General features: G+C 43.6%; 1 protein-coding gene across 2 annotated transcripts in view; it reads left to right on the top strand.

Moving 5' to 3' along the window:
- The first annotated feature begins 2,232 nt into the window (after positions 1-2,232).
- Positions 2,233-22,524, top strand: part of VPS26C (VPS26 endosomal protein sorting factor C) — a 53,777-nt gene continuing 33,485 nt past the window's right edge. The window contains exon 1 of one of the 2 annotated variants that reach the window (XM_008539503.2): positions 2,233-2,987. In XM_008539503.2, the coding sequence (XP_008537725.1) occupies positions 2,931-2,987 (57 nt within the window). In that variant the 5' untranslated portion in view covers positions 2,233-2,930. The remainder of the gene's footprint in view (positions 2,988-22,524) is intronic. The other variant, XM_008539512.2, reaches the window with a different exon arrangement.

The raw sequence follows: 22,524 nt of genomic DNA, 5'->3' as shown, positions 1-22,524 counted from the left end.
TTTGGGCTGTCCCTTGCAAAAGGGACCATGACTTTGGGCAGAGCAGTTTTATTGAGCTGGGGGCAAGTTTTGAAGCGTGACTTAGCTGAGAGCTGTTGAGACTAATACTCTGAGCAGCTCAGGGAACATGTCCTTCAGTCCTGAAAGAAGGGTCTGGGCAGAGCATCACAGCATCCACTAAAAGACATTTAGTAGGACCTCTCCTATTGTCCCAGAATGGAAACTAGGCTCACAGCTAAAAACAACAGGCATACTATCCCATCTTCTAATGAAAGATGCCTACAGTGGGGCCAGACATTTTCCCCAGGGCTTAACAAAAAGCTATAGATCTAGCCCCACTTCCACCAAATACTTTCCTGATCCTCCTCTCAGTCTATAAAGGAAAGCAGGGGAAGGAATGAAAGGAGGCAGTTGGCCTTGTGGAGAGTATAGTGTTTCTGGTGGGAAGTGACGCAGAGGGGGAGGCAGTAAAATAATCTCTCCTGGGTATCAGTGGGGCCTCCTGGAAGGGGAGGCTGGTGTTCCATTCCCTGCTTGCAAATCTGACTAGTCAGCATTCTTGCTGATTCACCCTGTGTATTTCAGGAGGGAACAAGAAGATTGAAGAGACAAGGCAGGGTGGAGAAGAGAGGGTATGAGGCAGCCTCCAGAAGCCCTTTAGTGTGGCAACGATGTGTGTTTCTCATGGGTCAGGTGGACTCTGTGGAAGATAAATGGTCTTGAGCTGTCTTGCTGGACCCTCATCCAGGAGACTGGGTGTACTGCTGGGTGCTGGCAGTAGAGTGATGGAAAAGAGCAAGCTGGAGGTAGAACTCCCATGGAAAAGTACGGAGGGGAAGGCCCACTGGGCCTTCCCATATGTGCCCCTGAAAGGAGTTTCAAACAAGGGCCAGTTATCCGGAGAAGTAAGGAACCACTAAGAGAGAATTCCAGCAGTGGCTTGTTAAGAGATTCTCGTCTCAACACAGATGCCAGGCCTTGAAGAATGTTGAGGAAGTGTCTGAGAGTCAGAACCAGGACCTGTACCTTCCCACCCCCACTAAGGATCTAGGGCCCCAGTCAAGCCATAAGATTGACACTTTGACATGGTCTGATTTTTAGAAACTGAAATTGACCAGAAAGTTATAGTGTCACCTAAGTGTGGTTAAGGGACAGAAAAGATTCCAAAGAGCAGTGCCTGGAGAAAACTGGACTGTTCCATGTTTGGAAGTCATTACACTGGGCTGACTCAACAGATTACATTGATAATTGCTGGAACTAAAGCTCTGCGCACTGCATCAGCATTCCATAAAGATTGTGTACAACCTACAAAGATGGGTAAAATATGGCATACCTGTCCCGGAGGAACAGGAATGTTCTGCTGTAAAGTAAGTATAAAGCGGGTTTGCTGAAGCTACAAAGTCCAGAATGTGGACCCGTGTAAAGGGTTTCTTCTCCTGTTTCCCTGCATCGTCTACTGAAATTCGTATCTTACCACGTGAAAATGACGGGTGAGTCTAGTAGAGAGGGATCCACTCCTTGAATCGCAAATAGACTAGACCGTGATTAAGTCCCTAAAGAATTGTTCTAGAATTGCTGAGTTTGAGTTGCCAGGAAGATATCCAAGACAGAGACGGAAGGCCTGAGGGTAGAGGGCAGCTGAAAACTAAGACCTGAATATTGGGAAACACCACATGTAGCAACCTTCAAAAGCAATTGCAGCTACAGCACCATCACTGTTGCCCTATAAAATACCTTACATTCTCAAGAGGAAAGCCTTCGTAATGCTAACTCATGAAATCACTTTACGGAGAATTTCTGCTGTAATCCTAAAAGTAATGCACTTTGGAAAACAGATATCAGAACGAAGGAATTTGAAAAAAAAAGCATTTCTTCACTGCATTAACTTATGTATGAAAGTAATGCAATGTTACCTATTTATTGAAAAAGTCCGTTTAAAACATTTACAAGAGACTTTATTTCAACAAACGTAGTACTGTCTTGCTGCCCTGCTTGGAGAGTCCTCCAAAACATGGTATCTGTCTTACGTCTAGTTCAGGCAGCTCCGTTTCGGCTTCAGGGTTTGCATCCGCGCGCACTGCCGGGAATCAGGGCCTGCGGGCCGCGCCTTCCCACGTTCTGCCCACGATCATGAATATTCAACACCCGTCCGCGGTGCGCGCCGGGGGAGTACCCACAAGCCCTCGCGCCCCGCGGAGGCGGGCGGCTGGTGACCCGGCACCGCGGCTCGGAGTGGGGCGAGGTCACCGCGCTCCCTGAGACCTTGGCCCCCGGCCCGGCGGCAGGGGCGGGGCAGCCGAGCCGCCCGCCAATCGGCGCTTTGCAGGCCGGCAGCGCGGGGCCGCGGGGAGGGCAGGGAGTGCCGCCAAGCCGAGGACGGACACAGGGCGCCCCGTCTTCAGAAGCCCTGGGAGAAAGTGGAGGAGGACTAGCGACGAGGAGAGGAAGAAGACTGGGGAGGGGACGCCGGTCCCAGTTACCACGGCCGTAAAGCCGACTCTAGAACAGCGGCGGGAGGCTCAGCTTTCCTGCGCAGGCAGCATCCGCGCGCGGCCCCGGCCCCGCCCCCGGCCGCGGTGCTCGCCGGGAGAGCCGAGTTCCCCTTCCCTCTACAAAACGGGCGAGAAGGAAGGCATTTCCGGCGTCGTGACGCTCTTTTTGCGGAAGGGGTGGGGCTAGTCTGGGGCCACGCCCCTCACGCCCGGCGGGGGCGGGCCGAAGAGTGACAGCCCCTCAGCCCGCGCTAAGGCCCGCCCCTGCGCCGGAAGGAGGAAGGCGGGGGAGTCGAGCCTGCGTAAGGCGCGAGGTCACGTGATGCAACTGCCGGCGGAGAGGAGAAAGGGGCGGGGCCGGGTCGGAGGGGTGGGGCGGCCCTCTTTCCCCTCAGGTCACGCGAGGCAGGAAGTGGCGCCCGCAGCGAAGTAGTTGAGATGGGGACCTCCCTGGACATTAAGATTAAAAGAGCGAACAAGGTTTATCACGCCGGGGTAAGTGGGGTGGCGGGGCCAGCACGTTCTGTCGTCTCCGGGGCCCCGCGCAGTGCTGCGTGTCCCTGGGCGGGGCAGGGGCGCTCCGCCAGGTGCGTCCCGCCAGGTGCGTCCCGCGCGCGGCCGGCTGTCCTACGGAGGGTCCCCGACGGAGTCGCCGCGGCATCCGGGGGCGTGCGGGGCCGAGGGGCCGGCGCCGGGGCTGCAGCGCTAACCGGCTCCTTGAACGTCTGGCTCGGCCCGGGTCCGGGTTTGAGCTGAGCGCTGAGGGCGGAGCAGCTCGGTGACCACACGCCCCGCCCCCTCCCCCTCAGATGACTGCAGGGCTCTGTGACCGGAAGGCAGACTCACCTGGAAAGCAGAAATGTGCACTTCAGGCCGTGGTCAGCTCTAACGCTGTGCAGAAGTTACTCGTTTCTCTGGTTTTGTTCTTTGACGAACATACAGAAGGAATGGCATGTTAAAACGCAAGTCCAAAAAAATGAAAATGTTAACTATGCCGTTAACAGGTTTTGCACCACTGGCCAATCGCTTAACCTCCTCGGGCCTCAGTTTCTTTATTTGCAAAATGAGGGTGGTGCAAGGTTCCTGTAACTCGGAGAAGGTCAGCCTTTACGTCAGAATCAGTCACCCTGGGGAATTTTAAATGGGGTTGCCCGGGTCCCAGTGCTAGAGATAGCAGGGATTCTAGTGTGCAGCCAGGTTTGAAATCACGGCTAGCTCTCATACTCTGTGAAATAGCATTGAGAGTAGTGGTTGGTCACATAAACGCAGAGCAGTCTCAAACGGGGTAGAGTACCAGGCAAAGAGCATGAATGGATGCTAAAATCTTTGGGTGCAAGAAGGTTGGGGAAACCTGATATTTACACAGACTCAAATGACCACCTTCCAGATTATTAATTACAAAAGGAAAAAACTACCTTCATAGTGGAGGAATGTGGTAGTCACCACGCTAAGCAAGACAACAGTGACCACCACCGTACCGTCACCACTAAAAGACTAACTGACAGTATATTCTGGCATAATGATAGAGGGTTCCAGCATGGTGCACTGAGAAGGGCACTGCTCACCTACGTGCTATTCCTGCCAAAAATGTTTAACCTAAATCAATTCATAAGGAAACAAGCATATCCAAATTGAGCACATTCTGTGAAATGATTGGCCTGGATTCTTCAAAAATGTCAATGGCCTGGAAAAAAGGGGAAGTTTTCTAGATTAAAAGAGACTAAAGGGATATGACAACCAAATACAATGCAGAGTTTTTGATATATAGGAGTATATTAAATAATAGATTTGTATTGGTGTCAAATTTCCCAAGTGTGGTATTCGTATTTTGCTTGTGTAGGAGAGTACTTCACATACTCAAGTATTTAGGAGTGAAGTGTCACAATAACTAAATTTTAAACCATCTTGCCGTAAACTGTGTGTATGTGTGTGTGCACATGTGAGGGGAAGAGAGAAAGCAAATGTGGTAAAACATTAATAATTAGTGACTCTAATTGAAAGTTATATGGGTCTACTTTGTTGCTTTTTTTTTAATTCACAGCTTTATTGAGATCTAATTCAAATACCAGAAAATTCATCCTTTGTAGAATTCACTGGTTTTAATATGTTCAAAAAGTTGTGCAGCTATCACCACCATCTAATTTAGAACATTTTCATCACCCCAAAAAGAAACTGTGTATCCATTGGCAGTCACTCCTCATTCCCCCTCTGTCTCAGCCCCTGGCAATCACAGATTTACTTTCTGTCTCTATGGATTTGTCTATTCTGGACATTTCATACGAATGGGATAATTCATAATTCATTTATAATGAATCGTAAATTATAGAAGTTGAATCATACAATTTGTGGCCTTTTGTGGCTGGCTTCTATGACTTAGCATAGTTTTCAATATTCATACATGTTGTAGCATGTATCAGTACCTTCTTCCTTTTTATGTCTGAATAATATTCCATTGTATGGCTATGGCACATTTTATTTATCCATTGATTTGTTGATGGACATTTTGGTGATTTTCACTTTTTGGCTATTGTGAATAATGCTGCTGTGAATGTTGTAGTACAAGTTTTTGTGTGAACATATGTTTTCATTTCTCTTGGATATATATTGAGGAGTGGAATTGCTGAGTGATACGGCAACTTTGTGTTTAACTTTTTGAAGACCCACCAAATTGTTTTCCAAAGCATCTGCACCACTTTATGTTCCAGCGGCAGTGTATGAGGGTTCCAGTGTCTCCTCTACTTTGTATTCTCATAATTTTCTGTAGCTCGGAAGATATCAAAATGAGAATTGGGCGAGGCAGGAGACTATATACATTTTGCTTTAATACTCGTTATTTCATTGAAAAGTTAGCACATTCCATTCAGAGATATTACTCCAGCTGAGATGTTTTCTGGGGTTTTAAATGTGGCACAAGTAATGAAAAGTACATTTAGAAAAGATGCAGTAAATGGAATCATAAGTTGTCCCAGGTGATGTCTTACACAACTAGGACCACTCCTCGTGGGTGGTGGAGTTGAATGTGGTGTCAGCTCTGCGCATCAATTGCCTTGGTGCCGTAATCAGGAACAGAATCCGTGGTGATTGGCTTATGGCTATGTTTCTCAATCTTCCAGTTACTTTTACACTTAATGCATTTTACACTAACGCAATTGCACTAAATGCGTTTTAAAAGGAGACCTTATATGGCGATTGTAAAAGAAAAAACATTGAAACTTTTCCTAAATAGATGGTTACTATATATTTTTTAAAAGCCTCCCCAAAAGTTATCAAACCTATAAATCTAATCAATTGACAAAAATACATACCTGGACATATGTGCCCGTGACTCATGTGTTGGACTTGATGATCTGTGACTCAGGATAGGTGGAATAGGTGGCCACCACTGTCCAGGCTGTTTCCTAAGCTCCCGGTGGTGGGACCCTTGCTGGCTAATTGCTTGATGAGGTCTCAGGGCCTGTGGACAGTGCATGTTTCAAGCGTAGTTTGCACCGTGGTTGTGTGAGGGGTGGCCTCTCTTTCCCACCGGTGGAACTAATAACATACAAGTTTTCACTTTTCTCTATACATCTCAACAGCATTGGTAAAGCTTCAGTTACTAAAGATTTGACTCATCTGTCATCCTGCGAGAACACAGTACCTGTAATTATGGTTTGCTTGAGGTGGTTTCCACCTATGTTAGCCTGATCCCAAGGTCATAAGTGATTGTCATTCAGGTGAAACATGTTTGTCCAGGTAACCACATAAAGCACTCTTACGTTCCACCAGGGGTGCTTGGGAAGCACTGGTGTAGGGTTTGTCAACCAGGCCGCGTCACTCCCATTTTACTGATGAGGGAACTGGGGCCTAGACAGGTTGAGGAGTTTGCCCAAGATCACCCAGCTAATGACAGAGCCTGGCATCCAGCTGAGGTCAGTCAGGTTTCAGAGCACGTCCATCCAGGGGCTGGCCTTGTGGCCAAGTGGTTAAGTTTGTGTGCTCTGCTTTGGTGGCCCAGGGTTTCGTTGGTTCAGATCTTGGATACATACATGGCACTGCTCATCAAGCCATGCTGAGATGGCATCCCACATGGCAGAGCCAGAAGGACCTATAGCTAGAGTATACAACTATGTACTGGGGGGTTTGGGGGAGAAGAAGAAGAAAAGATTGGCAACCAATGTTAGCTCAGGTGCCAATCTTTAAAAAAAAAAGTCCATCCAACACTATTATAATACTTCCGTAAGAAAGGCCATTTTTATGCAAAATGGAGGAATTTGTGGAAATAGTTGTTATTAATTTCCTAGGAGAGCTATAAATAGCATTGTAATATTTCAGTTTAAAAAACTGCAATGATTTCTACTTGGAAAATGTGCTGTGAACACGAGAGAATGTATTGGGTTTAAAATTGACATTTTGTTTTTTTCCTAGGAAAAGGTTCTCATTGACAAAATGATGGAGTTTTTAAAATTATAGCCAAATCATTTTTTAAAATATAAACGTAATGCATGCCATATTAACAACTTAAGATTTTACAGAAGATAGGAAAGTGAAAAGTCAAGTCCTTCCGCCTCTTTCTGACACCGTTTTCTGTCCCTGGAGGTAGCCACTGACAGTGTGTGTACTATTCCAGACATTGCCTATGAATAATAGGTGTGCGCACACACACACACAACTTGTTCTTTTTGCTCAACGGTGTATCTTTATCTTGGATACCTTTCCATATCACTGCATCTTCATAAATCTCCTTCATTTTTAGATTGTTATTTAATCAAAATAAACTTATTCAACCAATGTCTATGAGGCTTACAGATCATTAGAGAGAGGGAGGTAAATATGGAAACAAAAGGTGATGAAGTGCTTGAGTAGGAGCATCTGTGGTATCTGATGAGCACCAGGTAGGGCATAATCGTTCTGGGGGAAGGGCCCTTTGGGAGCCTCACTGAGGTGGTGATGCTCGAACCTGCTTTTGAAATCTAAGTGCTGGGCGAGGGTCTGTCTCCCTACCTGGCATGTTTATTTCCGTCAGAAGGGTAGACAGTGGGAGCAAAGTGAAGAAGAACTCGTAGACGTTTGTGAAGCAATCTGAGTCCAGTAAAAGGTTTCTTTTATTCTATTTCCCAATCATTTATAGTCACTTCTCACCTAATTTGATCGCACTTTTTAAAAGCGACTTCACTTTATCATCTTTCCAAAATATTTCCCCTCTTCCTTGAGTTTATTCTGCTCTTGTTGTTATTGTTTTTTAAACCTCATAAGTTGGCTTATTAAATTGTAGCCTCCTCTTGAAAATGCACACATTTTCCTCTAAGTACTACCTTAGTTGCATCCCACAAGTCTTTGATTTTTAATAGGTTGGTGAATTCTTATAAAGCAGTCACCCTTGTAACCTCACCCAGGTCCTGCTGGAGAGGGGCAGGGAACCAGGAGAGAGAGAGACTGGAAGAAGGAGAAGCGCTCTGCCTAGAAGCAGGCAGAAGACGCTGCTCCAAAGGACCCTGCTGTGGCTTCATGTTTTAGCAAGCTCATGCTCTGTGGGATGTGGGAAGACCCTGATATAATGCTGCGCTGCGTGCCCTGCAAGATTTGATTTGTAGTATTTTTATAATTGTACACCTTAAATATCTTCTAATTTCCATTATGATTTTTTTCTTTGACACATGAGTTTAGAAATGTATGTTTTAATTTCTGTTAACAGAAACAACTGTCACTCATAGGCTTACAATAATTCCTAAATTTAATATTTAAATTTTAGAAAATTCCTCACAAGAAGAGTATCTTTAACCAGAAAGTGAGATTATGATGGAGCAGAAGAATGTCAGTCCAATGGTCAGGAGAAGACAGAATACCACAGGAATGCTTCCTATAATTCAGTAGGAACCTTCAATAGGTTACCGACACATTTTATTTATACCTCTATCATTGCACCAATCAACTTCTGTTAAAATTAATTCATTCTACAAGTCTGCCTAACTAAAATGTTTTGTTTATTTATATTGTATACCTAGGCCCGTCAGTACCTGCTACTTGGTATATGATCCAAAACTTTATTAAATGATAGTCGAAGCCTTAAAATATTTAAACAAAACTCATAAGACTAGTAGTTTTATAAATGCATTGATCAGAAAGGGAAAACTATGGTCTTATGGGTATGTTATAGATTTTGCTTTGTAATTAGAAATAATGTTCTACGTATAAATTGTAGACGGTAAGATTTATGATTTTGAGATACCCCTAAAGCTACATGTTGAATCCTCCATAACTGGTATTTACTTTAGGACGATCATTCTTAAGAAAATGATTCAAATAAATATGGGAATTGAGACTTCAGAATTCCTATATATACGGTTATCTTCTCTCTAATTCAGGAATAGGAAATTGTCCAAAATGTGATTCCCTGGTGTCTTCATCGCAATTTACACAGAATATACTCTTCCTCAGAGCTTGAAGCATTGTGGCCAAGCCACCTTCTCCTTGAGAGTGCTGCCCATGGAATCCAGAAACTTGACTTGTGTTTCCAAAGCCGCATGTATGGTATAAGACTATCAGGAATGTGATAAAAAGTCCCTAATTCTGTATTTCCAGTAAAAGTTTTAATTTCCCATGATGAAACCTAGCTATTGTTGTTCTATAATAACATAAACTAGGACAGTCCTTTCCAACTCCCACACTGCTTTAACCCTCCCAAATACTGAAGAGGTGGCATTTCCCCCCATTTTATGATTGAGAAGACTGAGGCTCGGAGAATTCAGTGCCATGCCAGCAAAACTGATAAGAGTGAATATTTGAAATTGTCTCTTTATTCCCAAGTCTAGGACTCTATGTGCCTTTTCCAGATCTTCATTCTCATCTGTTGGATGGAGATGATACCTACTCAAAGGGTGTGTTGAGAGGATGAAATGAGAAGGAATTTTAAGATATTCGTTAGAGGTTCTGACTTGTAGTAGGGGCTTAAAGCGTAGGTGGTGGTGGTGGTGTTACACTTTTCCATGGTGTCTGTTCACAGTCAGAATTGCTCGTTGTCTGCTTTGATGTAAATCAGGTTGTTAGTACACCCCACATATGGCATAATAAGTGCTTATCAGAGTGATGTCAGCATCGTGGCAGAGTGAGCTGTTCCCCTAGTCTCTCCCCACTAAGTTACAACCAAATAGATATTCATTAACCAACAGAGGATTTGCTACAAAGTATAATAGAACATCTGAGAGATCCATGCAGCCATGCATCTGAAGGTGGGGTACTTGATCCCCGAGAAGGAGTGTGAAAGGGTGAGCAGATCCTCTTCCCATCCCCAGTGGCAGTGATCTAGGTCATGGGTCCTCATGCAGCAGCTGGTGCATGACTGTAAGAGGAAGTGGGAGAGCAGGCAGGCCTGTGCACAAACACTTTCGCTTTCAGAGTTGCATCCTGGCCCTCAGGAATGCTTCACACTGAGTGGCATGGCTCAGCCGCAGCGTGGGCGCCCCCACCAAGCACAGCAGCCCAGGAGAACTGCCTGTGAGTGTGGAGCCAGCCAGTGCATGCACTCAAGTGCCACTCCCCTCCCACCTAATACACCACTTTGTCCAGTCCCCAGCCAAGGCAGCAGTTCCGCACCAGAGCGCTGGCATGTGTGTGTGTGTGACCCGCGAGGTGGCTGCTGCCAGTGGGCAAACGCAGACGAACCCTATCAGCACAACTTCCAGCAGATGTGGTGGGTTCAGAAAATACAGTTCCTACCCCCACCAAGAGGTGGCAGATGGAATCTGTGACCTGATACTACCACTGTGCACCAGCAAAGGATCACTTCATCAAACACCATGAAAAACTATATTAATACTTCAGAGCAGAAGGAAAATGAAAAGGTTTCTCCAGAAACCAATCCTGAAGTCACAGAAATTTAGCATCTGAATGGCAGAGAATTCAAAATAGTTGTCATGAAGAAACTCAGTGAGTTACAAGAAAATTCAAAAGGCAGTTGAATAAACTCAGGAATGATATTAATGAGCAGAAGGGATACTTCACCAAAAAGATTGAAACTGTAAAATAAACCAAACAAATTCTGGAGATGAAAAACACAATGAAGGAGATAAAAAACTAGAAACCTTAAAACACAGAGCTCACATTATGGAGGACAGAAATATAGAAATGCTTCAGGTGGAAGAGGAGAGAGAACTAAGACTTAAAAAAAATGGGGAAATTCTTTGAGAAATATCCGACTCAATTAGGAAATGCAACATAAAGATGATAGGTATTCCAAAGGGAGAAGAAGGGTGAAAGGAGCAGAGAGATTGTTCAAAGAAATAATAGCTGAGAACTTTCTAAACCTGGGGAAGGAACTAGACCTACAAGTATATGAAGCCAATAGAACTCCATATTATATCAATCCAAAAAGACTTTCTACAAGACATATAATAGTAAAACTGGCAAAAGTCAATGACAAAAAATATTAAGGGCAGCATGGCAGAAGAGAATACTCTACAAAAGCCTATCAGGCTTTCAGCAGATTTGTCAGCAGAAACCTTACAAGCTAGGAGAGATTGGAATGCTATATTCAAAATACTGGAAGACAAAAATTTTCAGCCAGGAATACTCTATCCCACAAAACTATCCTTCAGATGTGATAGAGAGATAAAAGCTTTCCCATGTAAGCAAAAGCTGAGGGAGTTCATTGCCACTAGACCTATCTTACAAGAAATGATCAAGGATGCCCTCGTAACTGAAACAAAAGGCAAATGTTTACAAAGCCTTGAGCAAGGACATAAATAGACAAAATCAGAAAATTGCAGCTCTTTATTAGAACAAGTTGGCAAACATTTATAACATAAAAGATAAAGGGAAGGAAATATAAGAAATAATTATAAACACTTCATTTTAATCACAAACTCACAATACAAAACAATAATTTGTGACAACAGTAACTTAGAAGGGGAAGTGGGAAGGGATGGAATGTGCTTAGGCTAATGGAGATAAGAGGCTAGCAGAAAATGGACTGTTTCATCTGTGAGACCTTTTATACAAACCTCAGGGTGTACACTAAACAAAAAATCAGAGCAGAGACATAAATCATAAATAAAGAGAAAAGTGAGAAAACCATCACAGACAACCACCAAACTAAGATGGCAGTCAGGAATGCAAGAGAAGAGAAACAAGGGAAGTATAGAACAACTGGAAAACGAGATACAAAATAGCAGTATTAAGCCCTCATACATCAATAATCACTCTAAATGTAAATGGATTGAATTCTCCAATCAAAAGATAGAGTGGCTGGATGGATTAAAAAACAAGACCCAACAATATGCTGCCTCTAGGAAATACATCCCAGCTCTAAAGACAAAGAGAGGCTCAGAGTGAAGGGATGGAAGATGATACTCCAAGCAGATGGCAAGCAAAAGAAAGCAGGTATTGTCATACTTATATCAGACAAAGCAGACTTCAAGATAAAAAAGACAATGAAGGACAAAGAGGGACAGTATATAATGATAAAAGGGACATTCCACCAAGAGGACATAACACTTATGAATATATATGCACCGAACACAACAGCACCAAAGTATATAAAGCAACTACTAACAGACCTAAAGGGAGAAATTGACAGCAACGTAATAATAGTAGGGGACCTCTGCACCCCACTTATGTCAATGGATAGATCATCCAGACAGAGTGTCAAGAAGGAAACAGTGGTCTTAAGTGAAATACTAGACCAGATGGACTTCATATGTATAGATAGATAGATTCCATCCAAAAACAGCAGAATGCATATTCTTCTTAAGTGCACATGGAAGATCTCAAAGATAGACCATATTCTGGGAAATGAGGCAATAAATTTAAGAAGATTGATAAGAAGATTGATAACGTTAAGAAGATTGAAATCATCTCGGGCATCGTTTCCAACCACAATGCTATGAAACCAGAAATCAACTACAAGTAAAAAGCTGGGAGGGGCCAGCCTGGTGGCGCAGTGGTTAAGTTCACACGTTCTGCTTCTTGGTGGCCTGGGGTTTGCCGGTTCAGATCCCAGGTGTGGACATGGCACCGCTTGGCAAAAGCCGTGCTGTGGTAGACGTCCCACGTATAAAATAGAGGAAGATGGGCATGGATGTTAGCTCAGGGCCAGTCTTCCTCAGCAGAAAGAGGAAGATTGGCAGTAGTTAGCTCAGGGCTAATCTTCCTCAAAAAAAAAAAAAAAAGAAAAAAGAAAAATGCTGGGAAAGTCACAAACGTGGAGACTAAACAGCATGCTACTGAACAGCTATTGGATCAATGAAGTAATCAGAGGAGAAATCAAAAAAATACCTGGAGACAAATGAAAATGAAAATACATCATACCAACTCTTATGGGATGCAGCAAAAGCAGTTCTAAGAGGGGAATTTATAGTAATACAAGCCCGCCTCAACAAACAAGAAATATCTCAAGTAATCTTAAACTACACCTAACAGAACTAGAAAAGAGCAAACAAACCCAAAAGTCAGCAGAAGGAGGAAAATAATAAAAATTAGAGCAGAAAAAAATGAAATAGAGACCAAAAAGACAGTAGAAAGGATCTATGAAACTAAGAGCTGGTTTATTGAGAAGATAAACAAAATTGACAAACCCTTAGCCAGACTCATTAAGAAAAAGAGAGGTGCTGGCCCTGTGGACCAGTGGCTGAATTTGGCATACTCCACTTCAGTGACCCAGTTCGGGCATAGACCTATACCACATTTTGGGCAGCCATGCTATGGCAGTGACCTACACAGAAAATAGAGGAAGATTGGCACGGATGTTAGCTTGGGGTGAATCTTCCTCAGCAAGAGAAAAAAAAAGCCTCAAGTAAATAAAATTAGAAATGAAAGAGGAGAAATTACAACGGATACCACAGAAATACAAAGGATTATAAGAGAATACTATGAAAAACTATATGCCAAGAAATTGGACAACCTGAAGAAATGGATAAATTCTTAGACTCTTACAGCCTCCCAAAACTGAATCAAGAGGAAATACAGAATTTGAATAGACCAATCACAAATAAAGAGATTGAAACAGTAATTAAAAACCTCCCCCCAAAATAAAAGTCCAGGACCAGATGGCTTCTTTGGAGAAACTACCAAACATTCAAAGAAGATTTAATACCTGTCCTTCCCAAACTATTCCAAAAACCTGAAGAAGACGGAACACTTCTTAACTCATTCTGTGAGGCCAGCATCATCCTGATCCCAGAGCCAGACTGGACAATGCAAAGAAGGAAAATTACAGGCCACTATTGCTGATGAACACAGATATAAAACTCCTTGACAAAATATTGGCAAATTGAATACAGCAATACATTACAAAGATTGTACACCATGATCAAATGGGGTTTGTAACAAGGATGCAGGGATGGTTCAACATCTGCAGATCTACCAGTGTGATACACTACGTTAACAAAATGAGGAATAAAAACCACATGATCATCTCAATAGATGCAGAGAAAGTATTTGACAAGATCCAACATCCATTTATGATGAAAACTCTCAATAAAATAAGTATTGAATGAAAGTAACAACATAATGAAGGCCATATATGACAAACCCACAGCCAACATCATATTCAACAGTGAAAAACTGAAAGCCAGGGGCGGCCCCATAGCCAAGTGGTTAAGTTTGCACACTCTGCTTCAGCAGCCCAGGGTTTCGCTGGTTCGGATCCTGGGTGCGGACATGGCACCACTCATCAGGCCATGCTGAGGTGGTGTCCCACATAGCACAACCAGAGGCACTCACAACTAGAATATACAACTATGTACTTGGGGGCTTTTGGGAAGAGAAGAAGAAAAACAAATAAATAAATAATAAAATAAAAAAGAAGATTGGAGACAGATGTTAGCTCAGGTGCCAATCTTTAAAAACACAAAACTGAAAGCCATCCCTTTGAGAATAGGAACAAGACAAGGGTGCCAACTCTCACCATTCCTATTCAACGTAGTATTGGAGGTTTTGGGCAGAGCAATCAGGCGAGAAAAAGAAATAAAAGACACCCAAATTGGAAAGGAGGAATTGAAACTCGCTATTTGTGGATGACACAATCCTATATGTAGAAAACCCTAAAGAATCCATCATAAAACTAGTATAACAACTACAACAAAGTTGCAGGGTGCAAAATCAACTTACAAAAATCAGTTGCATTTCTATACTCTAATAATGAACTAACAGAAAGAGATTTCAAGAATACGATCCCATTTATAATCGCAACAAAAAGAATAAAATATCTAGGAATAAATATAATGAAGGAGGTGAGAGACCTATACACTTAAAACTCTAAGACGTCATTGAAAGAAATCGAAGATGACATAAAGAAGCAGAAAGATATTCCTTGCTCATGGATTAGAAAAATAACATAGTTAAAATGTCCATATTACCTAAAGCAGTCTACAGATTCAATGCAATTTCAGTCAGAATCTCAATGACATTCTTCATGGAAGTAGAACAACAATCCTAAAATTTATATGGAACAACAAAAGACCCCAAATAGCTAAAGCAATCCTGAGAGAAGAGAACAAAGGTGGAGGCATCACAATCCCTGATTTCAAAATATACTGCAAAGCTATAGTAATCAAAACAGCATGGTATTGGCACAAAAACAGGCGCACGAATCAGTGGAACAGAATTGGAAGCCTCGAAATAAATCCATGCATCTGTGGACAGCCAATCTTTGACAAAGGAACCAAGAGCATACAACAGAGAAAAGAAAGTCTCTTCAATAAAGGGTGTATTTATAAAACTGGACAGCCACATGCAAAAAATGAAAGTAGACCATTATCTTACACCATATGCAAAAATTAATTCAGAATAAGTCAAAGACTTGAGTGTAAGACCTGAAACCATCAAACTCCTAGAAGAAAATATAGGCAGTACACTCTTTGACATGGGTCTTAGCAGCATCTTTCCAACACCATGTATACTCAGGCATGGGAAACAAAAGAAAAAATAAACAAATGAGACTACATCGGACTGAAGAGTTTCTACAAGGCAAGGGAAACCATGAACAAAACAAAAAGACAACCCACCAATTGGGAGAAAATATTTGCAAATCATATATCTGTCAAGGCATTAATTTCCAGAACATATGAAGAACTCATACAACTCAACAACAACAAAAAATCCCAATCAAAAAATGGGCAGAGGATATGTACAGACATTTTCCCAAAGAAGTTATACAGATGGCTAATAGGCACATGGAAAGATGTTCAACATCACTAATTATTGGGGAAATGCAAATCAAAACTACAATAAGATACTACCTTACTCCTGTCAGAATGGCTATAATTACCAAGACAGAAAAACAAATGTTAGAGAGAATGTGGAGAAGCGGGAATCCTCATACACTGCTGGTGGAAATGCAAGCTGGAGCAGCCACTATGGAAAACAGGATGGAGATTTCTCAAAAAATTAAAAATAGAAATACCGTATGATCCAATTATCCCACTACTGGATATTTATCCAAAGAACTTGAAATCAACAACTCAAAGAGACTTATGCACTCCTGTGTTCACTGCAGCATTATTCACAATAGCCAAGACGTGGAAGCAACCCAAGAGCCCGTTGACTGATGATTGTAAAGAAGATGTGTGTGTTTATATATATATATATATATATATATATACACACACACATACATACACACACACACACAATGGAATACTACTCAGCCATAAAAAGTAGAAAACCATCCTGTTTGCAACACCGTGGATGGACCTTGAGGGAATTATGTTAAGTGAAATAAGGCAGACAGAGAAAGACAAACAGTGCGTGATTTCACTCATATGTGGAAAATAAACACATGGACAGAGAGAAGAGATTAGTGGTTACTAGAGGGTAAGCGGTTTGGGGGTTGGGTGAAAGGGGTAAAGGAGCACATATATTTGGTGACAGATAAAAATTAGACTATTGGTGGTGATTATCATGCAGTCTATACAGACACTGACACATGATAATGTACACCTGAAATTATACAATGTTATAAGCCATTATATAACATCAGTAAAATAATTGAGGAACAAAGTGCTTATGAGATGCTTTACAGGTTGTTGGATGTCTCCCCATGGTGGATTTGGAGGAAGCAGGGCTTGTGACTGAGGAGAGCAGATAGAGATTACCGCATTTTGGGCACTGACGGGTGAGAGTGGTTTTAGTATTGCTGTGTACTTTGCTTGGTGCAGTAAATGTGTTCTTGATCAAGAAGATTGACTCAAATGCATTGTCAATTCTATTTCCAGTGCGCTAGAGGAGCCTATTGGTTAAAAGAACCCTGCAGTAAAGTTTTTTGTAGTGTAGATAAAATTCATTTGTTTTTATAAATTCAGAATGTCTTACATTCTTAAATCCTAGCACACGTACTCATGAAAATGACACAAATATCATGGTTGTGAAAAACATAAATAAGAGATTTACTACCTGGCATAGCCAGGTTACAATGATAAGTGGTTCATACACTGGGCTGATTACTCTTACCACAGGAACCTCGAGATTTACATTTGGTCTTACTTGGTTTGCAAGTTATTTCCTGTTAAAAAAATTGAAAGAGAAAAAATCCTATACTTAATAGTTCATTATTATGAAGAAAAATTGCAAAACTAGGATGGTATGAAAACAAAGCCTGACTATTCTGCTTTGTGCTACTGGATTCTTGACACATGAACGGTCAGTTGGAGTAGATGCTGCTGCAGGTGCCTATCTACATAGGAAAATGTAGCTCTTTGAGCTCGGAGGGATCCCATTTTGTGGGAGGTAAATGAACCTTTTAGGAAACAGTCGTCTAAGCTTTCAGTGGGTCTCTTTTCTCACTGACAATCTAATTCTCCTGAAAAGGCCCATCTCCCGAATCAACCTCACCCTTATATAATGTGTGAGAGGCGTGTTCCGAGTTATCCAAGGCTGTTTGAACACTGAGATGCAGTAAAGTTATTCCTGTAGCGCTCCGTTTGGTGTTTGTTGCAGCAGACTCTGTGCCGGCCTGAGCCTTGGTGAGCTTGCCTGACTGCTGTGGCTGTGTCAGTTTCTAGACTCTGCAGCGCTGGACAGGTCTCAGCATGTCATGGACGCCCTTGACCCCCGGCAGGCTGCTCTGACGCTGGCAGGGCGGTGGGTTTTCGTCAGCCATCCTCTTGATGCTGAGTCACCAGTCCAGACCTCCTGACCTAGCGTCATCCTGGGTTCAGCCCTGTGTCACCACCCACGCCCTCTCCGTGTGCTGAAACCTGCAGTCTTTGGCTCCCGCCTAATCCCTGCAGTGATTGTCCCCCAGTGCTGAGCTCCCAGCTGTGCAGCTCGTAGGTTTTGGGGAGCACATGCAGGTTTTGGGGAAATGGCACCTCTCTTTCCCTCCTGTTATTCCCCCTCTTTGACTCCTTCCCCACTGTGGCCCCAGCCTGAGTTGGCAGGGCCCCACTGGTCTCTTCCACAGAAGGTCCAAGCTCTCCACCTGCCAGGAAGCTCATTGGTGACATCATCCTTCCTCCCCGACGCCGGTCCTCCCCGACTGCTCTCTTATTGGCACAGGGGTGTTATGGGAAGGTTGTAAGTTGAATGCAGTTTCCCATTTGCTTTCCATTTTCCTTTCAGCTACGCTTTGGGAGTTTTTAACTCCCTAGCTCTGAATATCTCTTCATCTCATTCAGGTTTTTTATCAGGTAACTGTTATATATAAATTGAGTTCTTTTGCTAGACAAATCTATGACACCACCCCCACCCCCAGTTAGTTTTCTAAGTTTCAATTTCTGTTCAGAAAACAGAGTCACTTGTTAGCTGTGGGCTGCGTGGGTTGACCTGTTTCTCCTCTCAGTGAGTACACTAAGGCCAGACCGTTTCAGAAGAGCATTAACAAATTGACAAGTGACCGTATCATGCCAGCAAGAAAAGCACAATGTTCCAGAGCTCAGGAAAAACTTTGCCCTATGTGGATGGATAGCTTAGGGAGAGGTCAGTTCATGTGGTGACTTGCTTCAGGCCTTTTCACAATACCTGCCTGTGGTAGTTGATCCAGTGTGTGGCTGCTCATGGTCCCCGCCTGTGTTAGTAGATCCAGTGTGCCCGGCTCATGGTTCCCACATGTGTTAGTAGATCCAGTGTGCCCGGCTCATGGTTCCCACATGTGGTAGTAGATCCAGTGTGCCCGGCTCACAATTCCCATTTATGGTAGTGGATCCAGCATGAGCCCGGCTCACAGTTCCCGCATGTGGTGTAGATCCAACGTGAGCCAGGCTCACGGTTCCCGCATGTGGTAGAAGATCCAGCGTGTGCCTGGCCCATGGTTCTTGCGTGTGATAGTAGATCCAGTGTTTGCCTGGCTCACGGTTCCTGCGTGTGGTTGTAGATCCAGCGTGTGCCTGGCTCACGGTTCTTGCGTGTGGTAGTAGATCCAGCGTGTGCCTGCCTCACGGTTCTTGCATGTGATAGTAGATCCAGCGTGTGCCTGGCTCACGGTTCCTGCGTGTGGTAGTAGATCCAGCATATGCCTGGCTCACGGTTCTTGTGTGTGATAGTAGATCCAGCATGTGCCTGGCTCACGGTTCTTGCGTGTGGTGGTAGATCCAGCGTGTGCCTGGCTCACGGTTCCTGCGTGTGGTGGTAGATCCAGCGTGTGCCTGGCTCACGGTTCTTGTGTGTGATAGTAGATCCAGCATGTGCCTGGCTCACGGTTCTTGCGTGTGGTGGTAGATCCAGCGTGTGCCAGGCTCACGGTTCCTGCGTGTGGTTGTAGATCCAGCGTGTGCCTGGCTCACGGTTCCTGCGTGTGGTAGTAGATCCAGCGTGTGCCTGGCTCACGGTTCCTGCGTGTGGCAGTAGATCCAGCGTGTGCCTGGCTCATGGTTCCTGCGTGTGGTAGTAGTTCCAGTGTGCCTGGCTCACGGTTCCTGCATGTGGTGGTAGTTCCAGTGTGCCTGGCTCTCGGTTCCTGTGTGTGGTAGTAGATCCAGTGTGCCCAGCTTACACTGCTTGTGTGTGGTAGTAGATCCAGCATGAACATGGCTCACAGTTCCTGCCTATGGTAGTAGATCCAGTGTGTTGGGCACTGTGGTATGTTGTGTACTGTTGCTCCCTGGCCATAGAGTCCTGGATCCTTTCAGATGACTTTTTACACAAACAGGTAAAGATATAATTTTTGTAAAATACTTTTATAAAGAATTCCTATCAATTTCAATTATTATCCTCTACCTGCACACAAGGCTTTCTGGACACGTTTATATGGCGAGCCACGTGTAAAAAGACTGCCTTGGTCTTTCATTGTCTGTATTGAAGAGACAGTCTACTCTCTCACTCGTAGGGAGAAGACACTTCAGGTTCAGAGAAATGGTGCCTTTCTCAAGGTCATGTGATAGAAAATAGATCTTACCTTTCATCTCGCAAACGAAAGTGTTTCCACCTAAACTGCTCAAGAAAATGAACAAAATTGTTTAGGATAAAGATTTTCCAAAAAAACTTTTAAGCAATGAAACTCTTTTAGTTAATGAAATCTTATGTAGAATTCTAATATGTCAATTTTTATGACTATGATACTTATTAAAATAGTTTGTTTTATAAGCACATAAAAACAGAGCTTTTCCGTTTCAAGTGGTCCCTCCCCCCCCCCGCCCCCCCCCCCCCCCCCCCCCCCCCCCCGCGTGCCCTGCTGGATCTCCTCAAATCCTAAAGTGGCTGCTGAGGTGTCTGCACAGCCTAGAGCCCAGTGGTTAGCAGTTTGAAAAGTACTAGTTGTAGGATGTAATGGCCAGCCAGAGTCAACAAGGTTGAAGCTTTTTCATACCAACCCACTTTATTTTGTCTGTGCCAAATCTTCGAGGCTTTATTAACTTTGAGACATAATGCAGTGCGTGCAACTCGGCTTAAAATATTTTGCTTTTATTTACTGGCAGATTTAAACGAAAAAAGACAGCCTCCTACTTCACACATATTGTAGGCCCGCCATCCTTGGTTACCGAAGACTAACTAAGGACTGACCATCCTTGCTCGGTCTTCTGCCGGTTTCCTCCTTGACAAACTGCTTACCTGGGGTTTTGGGCCAGTAGGCCCAGCAGAAGCTGGTGGGGTCTGGCCACTTCACTGTTGTTCTCCTTTCTGGTGTTTAAACTCACCCCGGGCAGGGCACTATGAGATTGTCAGTAGCCTTTGACTCTTGATAGGAACCTGTACCTGATTAAGCTCTCCTGACCCTGGGTTGCTGATGCTCAGAAAGAGCTTGGCCCGGCCCCATAGCCAAGTGGTTAAGTTCACACGCTCCGCTTTGGTGGCCTGGGGTTTTGCTGGTTCGGATCCTGGGTGCAGACATGGCACTGCTCATCAGGCGATCCTGAGGTGGCGTCCCACGTGCCACAACCAGAAGGACCCACAACTAAAATATACAACTATGTACTGGGGGTGGGGTTTGGGGAGAAAAAGCAGGAAAAAAGAAAAGATTGGCAACGGTTGTTAGCTCAGGTGCCAATCTAAAGAGAAAGAGCTTGCCTCTGAGAAACTGAGGGTTCCACCAGCCGGCCCCCTGCTGTTGGGCAGCTTCTTGTGGTGTATGACATTGGTGCACGTGCTTTCTAATGTGGCTGGGTTCCATTAATCCTCACTACCCTGACCCCCATGATGATATTCTTATTTATGCTTATGGTTTTACTGTCACACATCAGGCATGATGTCAGCCAAAAATTGTCATTTCCTTTGTTTTATCAGAAAAGATTGTTTAAGACCATTACTCTAAAACTCTAGTCATAATCTTTGGGAAAGGAACAGAAGTCCCATCAGTGGAAAACTAAGGAGTAGATGGGCAGAAATTTCCCTCTTTAATAGTAATCAGGAAAAAATTAAACTTTTTTAAATTTAAAAAGGATAAAGTAGTGTTTATTTGACCATATGTTTCAGATCTTTCAAAATATTTGTATTTTGTAAGTTAAAAATATGTATTTTTACATGCTAAGAAAATTCAAGTAATAGGAAGAAGTATCAAGTGAGACGTAACGTTCTTCCGTCCCCCGCCTTCACTGCTGCGTTAGCACTCCCCAGAATTAACACTTGACATTCCCAGCTTCCCACAGTAGGATCTTACCATGTGTGGGCAGTGGGACTCGGGAGCCACTGGAGCAGCCCGGAGCGGAGGGACTCCTGTGCTGGGCAGCAGGGGCCTACCCCTGTGCTCTGCTGCCCAGCTCCTGCCTTTCACCAGCTCTTGGGGCAGCGGGCCTTCTTGGCTGCTGGGCTCACCTCTTACCCTCGAGTCCTGGAGTTTTATCCACCTTGGACTGGGTGATACACTGTTGTTCTCATTCATACATGAGTTCACTCTGACTGGATTCAATTTGGTGGCTGTTCAGGGTGTTCATTATGTAAGTGTGGGCTGGCAAGTCAAAGCCTTTTCTTTGGCCAACTACTTGTCTTCCACAGTCATTACTTTGGCATATATTTAGGCCAACTCCAGACTCCCCTGTCCTCAGAGCTCTGTTGAACTCAGTTCATAGTCTGGAGTCTTTACATTCACTCATGCCAATAGTGCCAACGAGTGTCAATGTTCTAACTTTCTATGAGTTTTAATATTACTGAAATCTGAAATCTAGTAATCTCTGTTAACTCGTAATTTTGCTAATATGTAGTATCTAACCCGTAAAACCACACAGCACAACAGGATTCAAATTTTGCACTCCTGTGCTAAGACCCTATATTCACTTACTTTTATTAATTTTTCCTTTTTTGCGACTAGTATTGGCAATCTTTTGCCCCTTTCCTCTGAACTTTTATTCAGTGGTTCAGGTTTCTTTTCCTCTCGCAAGAAAGTTTCAGAGCTAGCAATTTCAGAGATGACTCCGTTGGACAATAGCTGCGATTTTTCTTGGCCCATTTTACTTAGTATTCATTCACACCTATACCAATACTATACTGTACTAAGAAGGAGCCTGCTGTGTTTCACCATATTAGTACAGCATCAGATGGCAAGACTGAAATGTAAGACCCCTGAGAGCAGGGGTTTTGCCTCTTTTCTTCACTGCCCTGGAACAATGTCTAACACGTGGTAGGCATGCCAAAAATATTTCTTGAAGGAATGATGGCATTATTTCTGCTATTTTGGCAGTAAGTATATGTAAGC

Source organism: Equus przewalskii, chromosome 27, assembly GCF_037783145.1.
Source record: "Equus przewalskii isolate Varuska chromosome 27, EquPr2, whole genome shotgun sequence".
Lineage (NCBI taxonomy): Eukaryota > Metazoa > Chordata > Mammalia > Perissodactyla > Equidae > Equus > Equus przewalskii.
This window is presented reverse-complemented; position numbering and strand designations above follow the sequence as displayed.